The sequence below is a fragment of the Equus quagga genome, chromosome 10 (genome assembly GCF_021613505.1).
Source record: "Equus quagga isolate Etosha38 chromosome 10, UCLA_HA_Equagga_1.0, whole genome shotgun sequence".
Classification (NCBI taxonomy): Eukaryota; Metazoa; Chordata; class Mammalia; order Perissodactyla; family Equidae; genus Equus; species Equus quagga.
The window spans coordinates 107,947,122-107,959,491 of record NC_060276.1 but is presented as its reverse complement, the minus strand read 5'-3'; the positions used below and the strand labels follow the sequence as shown (position 1 = coordinate 107,959,491).

The 12,370-nt window shown below is 41.4% G+C and overlaps 1 protein-coding gene across 1 annotated transcript in view; it reads right to left on the bottom strand.

The window, feature by feature from the left end:
• The window catches only part of MAP3K15 (mitogen-activated protein kinase kinase kinase 15), a 131,983-nt gene that overhangs the window by 106,388 nt on the left and 13,225 nt on the right, over positions 1-12,370 (bottom strand). Inside the window, exons 2-3 of the mRNA XM_046673390.1 lie at positions 4,874-5,013; positions 2,095-2,118 (exon numbers count right to left, since the gene is read on the bottom strand). Coding sequence (XP_046529346.1) covers positions 2,095-2,118; positions 4,874-5,013 — 164 coding nt within the window. The remainder of the gene's footprint in view (positions 1-2,094; positions 2,119-4,873; positions 5,014-12,370) is intronic.

Here is a 12,370-nt window from a genome sequence, read left to right as displayed (position 1 = left end):
AAAAGTCCTCTGATTTACTGTGACAGGCTATTTCAATCTTTAATCACCATTAGTTGAGACATGTCCATTCTGCTGATATCGACCTTTTTTGAGTTCACCCTATTTTCGTGCCATCTGGAATAGAAAAAGTAACTGTCTCCCTACTTTCCAAAAGGGGATAACATTTGAAAATGACCATGAACATTACCTCCCAAGGTTCATTTCCCTGCAACCTTTCCCCTTAGATACTGTTTTCTACTCTTCCAGCCACCTCTGGTCCTTTACTTTGCTCTCCTGAATGCTCTAAATTTTCACACTCCATCAAGCATGACAACCAGCATTGGGTACAGAATTCTAAAGTAACGCCAAATATAGCAGAGAAATTAGTTACCAAATTCTTTAGAATAGGTTCATTCCTAAAAAACAAACAACCAACCAACCCAGGGAGAATGGTGCCATAGTATAATTAGAATTACCAAGAATGTGAAGGAATTCCTGGGTGTTTAGAGGAGGAAGAAGGTACCAGAAGGGAGGGTATGCAGTGGAATGGCAACAGAATAATACTAAGTCTCCTGGAGGACAAGAATATTTCTAGGCTCCAATACACCCAACAGGATGGAAAAAGAGTTTTCTTCCTTGCACCTTGCCTTAATGTAATTCTTTCTTTAAGGAATAACTATTTCCTAGACATTCCTTGTATTAAATCCAAGTTATGTCTTTTCACTTGTGCAACAAATATGGAACCACAGACATTAAGTGCTGGAAGTCATCTATGAACAAAACGAAAGAGTTCAACCTTCTCAATTTACTGACAAGGACAGTGAGAATTGGGTGGGGGGCGGGGTGGGATGACTGCCCCAAGTTCCTTAGAGACAGGGCTGGGACTACAGCCTGTGCCTCCCAGCCTCAGGCCCAGATTCCTTGACTGGACCCCTGTGTCTCCAGGAAGGAGATAACTTAAGAAATCAAGATCTACAAAGAACAAGAAAGACCTCCACAAGTGGACACTATCAGTGTATAAAAGGGACAAAATGAAGCGGCATATCCTCCCATTTCTTTACCCGAGAGGAACTCAAAACCACCCTGCTGCCTCATTTTACAGGCGGCTTGTTAAATCCACGCTCCAGTGGTACTTACATAAACTATACCACTCATTTTGTTTCTAGAACTTCATCCTCTGGCTTGGAGGAGGAGGGTCAAGGCTTCCGCCTCAAGGAGGGTGCTCTTCCGGGTGCTGGAGCCGCAAAGTCACGCAAAGCTCCCACTCCCCTGCACAGGGCACCCTTGGGAGAGCTCCACCTCCTGGGTCCTTTTCTCCCTCTCCCTCTGGGAACTCCAACTGGAATTGGAAAAGAGGCAGGAGGCCATTCCCTTCTAGAAGGGCCACTGGGAAGGAGGCTGAGGGTCAAAGGGAAGGGACGAAGGACCTGTCCTCAGTCCAGATCACAATTTCTCAAAGCACAATGCCACGGGGCTGGGTGGATGGACAGTCTAGGGGACATTCAAAGGCACAGGATAACCGTGGCACAATTTCCAAGGACATGATCTTACTCAAGTGTTTTTAGGGAGGGGATTTCATCATACAATTCAAATCAACACAGCGTTATCACTGTGTCTTGCAGGAACTTTTAAGCCAAATGGGGAGACTTTAGCACATAAGGGGGACAGAAGGAAGTGGAATTCCCTCCCGTGTCTATTCAGCTCATGGCAGGGAACTTCAGGCTGGGCCCCCGTATTAACTGGGGTATGAGTTCATGTTTCTCCATCGTTGGGGATACTCTGGGGGAAGTACGCAGGTACTGGTTCCGGCAAAAAGAATCTTGGTGGTCCACACGGATACCGACCCAGCTCAGAAGGAGACAGCCAGACGGTTCTAGGCTCAAAGTCCTAGTGCATAACAAAGAACAAGTACACTTTCCTCACCTTGCCTTCCGCCTCACACCCTGGACGGCTAAGTGAGGCCTAAGCTAGCTGACAGCTTGAGGGATAGCTGTCCCTGTTAGGAATACAACCAGCAGGAACAATGAGAAATCACTTTGCTATCTGTGGGATTTTCAGGCAAGCATTTTATGCATTTACAATTACAAAGTGAAAATTTGAAAATATAGTACTCACTGTGTTTTTTTGAGTTACCATATCCTGAAAAGAAAAAGAAATGATACGATGAATATAGTTTTTTTTAAAACAGCTAATTTCCATAAGCACCAGCAGCCACTTTGTCCCGCCACCCATCATCCAGCACCCACCTTAGAGCAAGAGTTAATCATCTGAAACCTCCCCTCGAAAAAAGCCTTTAAATAGGATAAGAATTGTAAAACTCATGTTCTAAGGAAAATTTATCATAATTGGTTAGCGTTGGAACTACCGAGGGGCATATGGTTATAAGGATTTTCCCATAGCAGTGGCAATGATTTTGTCCAAAGCTATCTGAGATTCAAGTTTGGGGCTCTAAATGCCCTGCACCCTGCCTTCCCAGTGAAGAATGGCAGGGACAGCAAGGAAGTGCATGGGAAGCGCTGTGGTATCCTCAGGTCTGGAACTATTTCTTGACCTATCAATGTGAAGGCTGCAGGCCACCTCCCCGTCAGCCGTCCTACAGAAGGGGCTTTGCCGGTAGGATTCCTTTCACCTCGTTATAATTGTCAAGAATTTTCAAATTCAATGACAATCCCCTTAGTCAGTTAACTTAGTATAATGGTTATGCAGCCCTCGACTGTATCATTCATGCACTGTAAGCCAACATTTGCCAAGAAAAGAAAACATAATTAAACAGCTGCCCCGTAAAACATGTTTCATATGTTCTGAGATTTCTATTTTCTGATGACAAGTGCAGATTGCTTCTTCTGGCATCAGATATAACTGACTACCCATTTCCATTTTAGGAAATATTTTTCCATATCATTAAAAATTAAAACGTATCTAGGTCATGGGACTTTCCAGAGGAGTTCACTAAGGCACAGTTGAGGAAAAAAATGTATTGAACTGGAAAAAAATACATTCTAATTTCATGTTTCTCGTGAAAATACAGCTTAATAATCTACCCTTTCATAGTTTCTAATGCTAACTATTTCTAAGCATAACTACTTCAGTGAAAAATCACTAAGAGAAAAAAATCAATATCTAAATATCTAAAGTGATTTAGATTGGTTTATAGCCTTTTGGGAAACTATTCCACAGTATAAAGTGTAACAATGAAACAGTTTCTTCTTTCACTGTCACGTGAATGACTTCCTGAAACACAGTTCCGTGCTATAATTACAGAGTACACATCCATGTAAAGTGTATGTGGTATAGAACATGCACAGATTACACATGTGAAGCAGGTAGTATTTCTACCAGGAAATAAGCCCAAATTATTACAGAACCCGGAAAAATCTGGTTAATATTAAATCTCAAGAAACACAAACAAAAATGTCCAACTTTGCCATCACAAAATTGTGCTACTTATACACTAGTGATTTTTAATGCTAAGGGAGCTGGACATTTAGAAATGATGTCCGAGAAGGCTAACTCTGAACCACTGGTTCTCACCGGTGGCTGCACATTTAGGAGGTTAAAAAAATCCCCTAGAGATTGTGATGTAACTGGTGTGGGGTGTGGCCTGGGTATTGGGATATTTACAAGCTCTCCAAAGATTCTAAAGTGCAGTCAAGGTTGAGTAAGATTGTTGTAAACAAACTAATCTTTTATTCCTGAAATGATTTACACAGACCAGAACCTTCTGACTAATGTTAAGATATTAAACTATATTAATATTAGCTCAATTTTGTAATAACTCACCTTATATAATCACATTTTATGAATATGAGCATTTTTTTAAAGTACTATGTTATCCAAAAAAGCTTGTAGAAAACTTGCAAAAATACATTTAAAAATTCTCAATAATTACTGAGTTGTGCATGAACACACAAGTTTTCAGTTTTGCTCTGCTTTAAACTGGGGGGAGATAACATTAAATACTGATTATGTGCTAAAATTTATCTGTGCTAAAGTTTCTTCCCATTCTGGTAACTTTTAAATGTCTTCATATTACTATCCAAGCTGAAAACTGATTTTTCTTAATGTGTAGGTTTGGATCAAATTGCCCATTAAAGGATTCAGGGTGGTGTGTTTGTTTCAATGGAAGCTAACCAGAGTTTTTGCCTTTGCTTCCCTAAGGAGCCTGGAGACATTCAAGTTGCCTGCAAATACACACTTGTAGCACACATGCTCACACAGTAGCCAGGAAGTCATCTGTGTGAGCTAGAACCTGGGGTGGGAGGGAAGGAACTGCACAAGCGAATCTTTACTGTTTTTCTCCAACATCCTTTGCTACACGTGCATTTTTTAAAACTGAGCTAACAATGGTTTATAACATTACATAAGTTTCACGTGTACAACATTATAATTCGACTTCTGTATACACTACAGCATGCTCACCACGAAAATCTAGTTTCTTTCTCCCACCATACAACTGACACCCTTTACCCATTTTGCCCTCCCTCCACCTCCCCCTTCCCCTCCCCTCTCCTTCCTTGTACATATACGTATATACATACACACACACACACACACACACACACGCACCACATCTTCTTTATCCATTCATCTGTCAACAGGCACTCTGGTTGTTTCTATATCTTGGCTATTGTGAAAAATGCTGTACTGAACACAGTGGTGCATGTATCTTTTCAAATTAGTGTTTTTGTATTCTTCAGATAAATAGCCAGAAGAGGAATAGCTGGATCATATGGTAGTTCTATTCTTAATTTTTTGAGGAACCTCCATACTATTTTGCATAGCAGCTGCACCAATTTACATTCCCACCAGCAGGCTACACATATATTTCAACTGAACATATAATACTGCTTTCCCAAAATGAAGTATTCAGGAGAAGGCGAACAATACCCTTTACCTTCAATGAAAGAGCAGTGTCAGGGTCGGTGTCATGGTACAGGATCACATTATTGGCCATGTCGAAGCTTTCACGGACTCCAAGATGGTAGAAAAGTGAAGGCTGTCTGGAGACATCACTCATGTCCACCACTGCAACATCTGAGCAGAAGTGAGGAATGATTTGATTAAAATTACCCTATGAACTGTGGAAGAAAAGCAACAAGAATGGAAAAAAAAACCCCAAAAAACAAAAAGTCTTTCTTCTTCAAAGTGCTGGGAACACAGCCTCACTTAAAAATTGCTGGTGGGGGTGTTTTTTTTTTGTTTTTGTTTTTGTTTTTGCTGAGGAAGATTGGCCCTGAGCAAACACTGTTGCCAATCTTCCTCTATTTTGTAGGTGGGTCACTGCCACAGCACTGCCACTGACAACTGGTGTAGGTCCGTGCCCAGAAACTGTACTCAGGCCACTGAAGTGGAGCATGCTGAACCTAACTACTAGGCCACGGGGCTGGCCCCTGCTGGTGGACTTTTAATGTTATTTTTATTAGGAAATATATCACATCCAAAGAATATATTTAGCTTATATATGAAGTATAAAGTATAATGAAATGAAAAAGCATGTAGCCCAAGACACAGAGCATTATCTGTACTGTCAGAGCCCCACATGCCTTTCCCTACTCATATCTCCTCCCTTCTGTCCAGAGAACACCTCTACCCTCATCTCTGTATTTATCACTTCCCTGCATACACATGCATATGCATATTACATATTATTATAATGTATTAATTCCTAAATAGTATATTGTTTAGTTTTGCATGTCTTTGAACTTTATATAAATAGCATCATACTGTATGTACTCTTTGGCTTGCTGTTTTTTTGGCGTGATACAGCCAATTTGTATGTCGAGCTCTGGTTCATGCATTTTCAGTTCAGCATAGCATTCCATTATAGGATGGCTAGATGGCAATTTCTTTATCCATCCTGTCTATAGACATTTTGTACATTTTTTTCCTCTTTCAAACTACTGTAAGGAACATTCCTGCACCATGCTCCTGTTTCACGTGTCCACCATCAATCTGACGATGTAGATCAAATGCCCGTGGAGCGGTGTCCTAGGGAGATCTTATTCAAAATAGGGAGCATCAATAAAGAGCATGTTTAAACGTACTGGAGAGAGTAGAAGAGCTCCAAGTTTGATTGGACTTTTGCCACCATGTGCAGCAGAGACTTTTAGAAAGTAATGTCCAAACTTCTGCTTGCAGTGCTGTGACTCATAGGAAGTCACTGAAAATCCCAATGAAACAGAAAAGAGGAGAGGTGAACAGGGGCGCGAAGAAACAAGAAGGCAGGCAGAAGCCACGTCAGCACCCGATAACGCTGGCTCTGTGCAGAGGCACCGGGAGACCGGGGCCGAGCATCAACAAGCCCTGAGTGGGCCTTCTATTCTCTAATTTATGCACTGTCGGCTATATGCCAGGCATTGGGCTGATACGAGGGATAGAAGCGTGAACAAGGCATAATCCTTTTCCTCAAAAAAATGTGTAATACAATGGGGGTGACGGGAAGGAAGCAGTGATGAGAATCACGGTCAGGAGGGCTAAAGTGAGGGGAACGGTGACAGAGGCACCCCTGGGAAGGTTCCTCACCCACACTCGGGGGAAGGGCCATCAGGGGAGGCCCAGAGGAAGTGATGTTGTCTGGGACCTGAGGGTCCATAAGAGTTAGGCAGGCAAATCAGGGTAAGGATGAGGGGGATGGAAAGGGAAGAAAAGAGCACTGTAGGAAGAGAAGACAGCAAGTGCAAAGGGCCAGAGGTAAGATGGAGTGTAAGTGTTGGGGCCATTGCAAATCATGTCATGGGACCAGGACACCTGAGAAGATGAACCTGGAAGGGTTAGTAGGTGCCAGGCAGTGAAGGGGTCTGAAGGCCATGTTAAGATGGCTGGACTCTACCTTGAGGCAATGGGGAAACCTATGGTAGTTTGGGGTATTTTTTAATGTTTATTATGGAAAATTATAAATATATATAAAAGTAGACAGAATAGTATACTGGAACCCCCATATCCCCTCACCTCCCTCAATAATTATCAACTCAGCCAGCCTTGCTTCATCTCTACTGTCATCCACACCACTGCCTTCCATATTATTTTGAAGCAAGTCCCAGGCATATCATTTCATCCCCAAATATTTCAGAATGTATTGCTAAAAAATAGGAACTCAAAGAAAGAAATAAATAACCATAGCATCAGTGTCTCACCTAAAATTTTAAAGAAATAATCATGAGTTTAGATAGGAGACTATCATATCCAAATTCACCCTTTAGAGGTTGTTGCTCAAGAAAGGACAAATGTAAATGCTGAGGAAACACTTTACAACCCAGCCTGGTTAATTTATCTCAAATGGATAAACGTTCCCCATAGACATTCGCTTGGAGTCAAAAATCATACTGCAGCTGAATAAATTAGACATTCTGCCTACACGATCGTTCCCTGGACCCTATTACCTACTCAAATTAAAGAGAATGTGCTTCCTAGTGATGAGATTAAGAGGTGGCAACACAGATGGTAATTTCAAGGCCACGGAGACTGCTACAATTAGTTAATAAAGCAAACAAAGTAAACAGAGGGCAACAAAGGAGAGGGGTTGGAAGGGGCAGAGGACAGGGATGGATAGCAGCCCTCAAGTCCCAAAGGCCATTTTCATAGGAAAGCTGCAACTTGGTGGAGTAGCTGTCACCGAGTAGGTTAAATTTTAATCTGGTGACACGGAGTTCCTTCTTTCCCCAGCCTTCTCAACGTCCTGTGCTGGGACCTACACAGTGGCCTTAGCACTTCCTCTAAGGAGCCCCTCCATGGCTCCACCAAGGGTTGGGATAGAGACCTTTCAGTGACTAATTAGAACAGGACAGATTGATATTGCTACTGCAAAAAAAATTCCAAGTAATTCATGTTAAATAAGAAAATTGTCTCAAACCCAAAGTTGACATTTTGCCTGACATCTGTCACTCAGGCCAGTCGATTAAGTTTACTTTGAGGATTTATACCACAATATTCAACCAGCTTATCTTTAGAACTTCTAAGACAGTAATTTAGTAGATTCATAAATGTTAAATATGACAAAACATCAGATTAGAATTTTTATTATATATGAGGAATCAAGGGGTTTTTTTCCTGAAGACATCATAAATCACCTAAAAGCTGCAATCGTCACAATGCTCACTTGCTTTGCCATTTACAAAACACTTCCACGGACATCTCGCTGAATTTCAGAAACACTCTGTGAGGCAGGCAGGGCAGGCATTGGCTCCACTTTGTAGGGGGGGAAATGAAGCGTTAAGAGGGTAACACATTCGCCCAAGGTCACGCAGCTAGGGCACGACAGAGTCAGGGCTCAAACTCAGCCAGGTTCTGTGCTCTCCAGGGCCCAGATGAGGCTTACTACTCTCCTGACTCAATTTCTGAAATGGAGCCACCTGGGGGCAAAACAGTTTACTTATCCAGCTAAACGTTAGGCAAACAGATCACAGATAAAAATGGAGAGAGAAAATTCAGGTTTTCACTCACAAATGCACCCTGTGCTCCCAGCAACATGACCCTCCAGTTCTGACGCAGGCCAGCCTCAGGGAAAAAGCCTAAAGCCTGCCTCCTTGATGGGGGACCACACACACCAGCTACCCACCTTGCTTTAATGAACCTTAAGAAGTGATACCTCATCCAAGACTGCAAAAAGCCAAGGCTCCTGTTAAAATCTACTCTTAGCAGGAAAGTGTCTAAATTTAAAATTGAAGTGCCCTTCAAACGATTTAAGAACCAATTACAATTATCTCACTACATGCTAATATGAAATAAGAAAGAAGGATGTATAGGGTTTTAAGCTCATTAAAAACTTTTGAACACTATCTTGAGCATTTTTGTGAAATGTTTCTTAAGTAATAAGCAAAACTATAATTTTCTAGTGTGGTTTAAAAGTATCTGATTTCTTCAAAAAATTAAGAATAGAACTACCATATGACCCAGCTATTCCACTGCTGGGTATTTATCCAAAGAACACAAAACCACGAATGTGTAAAGATACACGCACCCCTACGATCATTGCAGCATTATTCACAACAGCCAAGACATGGAAGCAACCTAGGTGTCCATCAAGGGATGAATGAATAAAGATGTGGTGTATACATATACACACACACACACACACACACACACATATACACACATATAAACACACACACTGGAATACTACTCAGCTATAAAAAAAAGATGAAATCTTGCCATTTGTGACAACATGGATGGAGCTTGAGGGTATCATGCTAGTGAAATAAGTCAGACAGAGAAAGTCAAATACTGTATGATCTCACTCATAAGTAGAAGAGAAAAACAACAACAACAACAAACACACACATAGATACATAGATTAGACTGGTAGTCAACCAGAGGGGAAGGGGGGAGGGAAGAGGGCGAAAGAGGTAGGCACATGGATACAGTGATGGATGATAATTAATCTTTGGGTGGTGAACATGAGGTAGTCTACACAGAAATCAAAATATAATGATGTACATCTGAAATTTGTTATAAACCAATGTTACATCAATTAAAAAACTAAAGAAAAAGAAGTATCTGATTTCCAAAGCAAAGCATTAGTCAATGAAATGTATGATGGCAAATGATTTACCATACAGTAATTCTGTGATTGTACTGGCTCATGCAGACCTTTAAATATATTCCAGGTTATCTATAAATCTATCCCACTCCCAGCAGAAAAAAAGAAATAATGAATGTAAGACGAGTTGCATCTAAATGAAAAGAACTAGATTTTAGAATAATTTTCCTGCCAAAGACATTTTTTTAAAAATCTGATTGGATTTACGGGAACCTTGGCCATCCAAAATCTACCTAAAAACAACAGAGCCCAGATTTACTGGACAGGAGGCACCTCTACTAACTCCTACCACAATTTAGATCTTAATTCATCCACTGCAGCTCACGGCCAACAACCTTGAGGACAGGTCCATGGAAAGAATGTTGTGAAGTGTCACTTAAATCCAATTTTCCAGTCTCAAAAGGAGACAACCTACCAATTCAGTGTCAGGAGGTCAAAAAATTCTTACCAAGCACCACATGGGATGGGTACTAGTTGCTTGGACTATCAAGGTTCAACTGGAAAAGGGCGGTGGGGAAGAGTGGGGAAATCAGGAACCTATATCTGGTCCCCTATCTTTTGCTTTCCAGTATCTTTTTCATAAGAATCACCAAAAAATAAAATTTTATAGCTCTTTAAGTATGATCGAGATGTGTCCACTATCAATTTTTTCAAAAGAAACATGCCATAGGACGGCCTGGTGGTGTAGTGGTTAAATTCGTGCACTCTGCTTCAGAGGCCCAGGGTTCACAGGTTTGGATCTGGGCCTGGACCTACACACGGCTCATGAAGCCATGCTGTGGTGGTGTCCCACATACAAAGCAGAGGAAGACTGGCACAGATGTTAGCTCAGGGACGATCTTCCTCAAGCCAAAAGAGGAAGATTGGCCCTGAGCTCACAAAAACAAAAAAAGAAACATGCCATGTATAAGCAAACGATGTTTACGCACTGAAGTGAATGGGCTCATTGGGCTTAATTTCAGACTACTCACAATGAAATATTTGTGATATAAAGGATAGCATGATTTAAGTCTCTTTAGCTTTCAAATGTATATGTTGCTCTTCCAGCTAACATGGCAAAAAAAAAATGTGCAGCATTATACTGCGAGCTAGGGTGTGCTCATCACTTCACATGGTATCAATATCACCGCCAGAATCCATGACGTCACACCTCACAGTGCCAGTTCTGGGTTCCCTGGCAGCCCTTGAATACATCATCTCAATATTTTCATCTTCATCACCTGAAGGTTCCGTTTCAGCTTCCTTCAGCCCTTTTATAAAGGGATCAGCTTTGACATGACTCTCTTCGGCAAGGTTTTTTTTTGAGACATATTTCTTAGGAGGCTTCTCTGACCAGCAGACAATGACCTCTTCTTCTAAAAGGTCTGTGTCACACATTGCCTCCAAGATGTGAGCAATTTTAGAGATGAGGAGAGCCTGATGTACAGCTACTATGCACTGCAAACTGTGAAGAGGGTACCACGGAGCTTTTCTGTTATAGTAACAAAATTGTAGGAAATGGCCCCTGCCTTCCTTAATTTGTTCTCTAATTGTCTCATTAAAATGGCCATTAGTCAACCTAAGAGGACCCATGGTTTTTACCTTTACTTCAAAATAATCCCCACTTTCTTTTTCCTAATAAAATCAACTGCTCCTTCAAGATCATCACGAGGTGCCAGGACTTTTGCATGACCGCTGATTTCATTCATTCTGTGCTCTAAGCTTCCTGAGTGGTGTCCACCCCGTAGCCTGTGGAGGGGAACTGAGTTCATTTGGTCATGGCGGCAGCGACTCATTTTTCTTAGTCCTTATTCCTTCTAACTTCCTTTTCTTTCTTTTTTTTTTTTTTATGTACCAATTTCCTTTTTCTTGGGTGGTTCTTTGAGAATGAATGGGCAGAGTTTATGCTTGCATCAAGAATGCCTCACATGCTTTATAAAAATTACTTAGCAAGGACAAGTATTGTGGATGCAGGATTCTCATTCTCAGGACAAAGAACACATTTTTTAATGAACCCATCCAACAAAGTCTTGAAACTTTAGCCTTGTGAGATCCAATTACAATCCAGCAGTCATTTAAACATCAAAATGGTCTTTGCTCTCAGCTCACAACCAAAACATTTGGAAGAATACATTGCAGGCCAATCAAGCACTTTCATGATATCAACCACTCCATTTCCTTTGGTTCCATTTATTCTATTTCTTTTGCTTCCAACCTTGACAGTCATATAGAGCATCTTGTATAGACAGAACTGGCCTGATGCAATGCAGCTGGCATTGAGGATATTTTTGCTTATTGGTAAGCTTGATCAATAAGATGCAGAGATATTTTATCACATTCTGGTTACTATTGCTGCATGGCAAAATATCTCAAAATTTAATGGCACAAGTTTGAGTCCTGGTTCCAAGTAAGATGGAATATCTCCTTGAAAGTAGATATAAAAATTAGACAGAATGGATGGAATAGCTATTTTAGGAGTATGAAAAGTAAGTGGTAGCAACAGACTGGAGAAGATGACCAGATTTCAAAGCATCACCAAACCAACAGCAAGTTTCCCATTTTCCCCCATTCTCTTCCAGCACGGACTAAAGGCAGCCTGAAACCCAGAAGTGGGTGTTGGGTGTGGACAGAGAGAGTACCAGGAGAAGCCCTCAAGCCCTCTAGTTCTAGCTCAAAAAGCAGGAAAGAGGCTTTTTAATGCTCAGAGAGAGTGAGGGAAATCCTCCACTTTTTTTCTTCTCTGTTCTCTTGGACTCCCAGGAACCCTGCCATCCCACAGCGATGACAGCAAAGATAGTCAGTGGCAGTGGGAGGCCTATAAGTTCCTGGAACTCAGAGAGGGGAACCTTTTGCTCTAACCGGAGGAGCTGTGGTCCC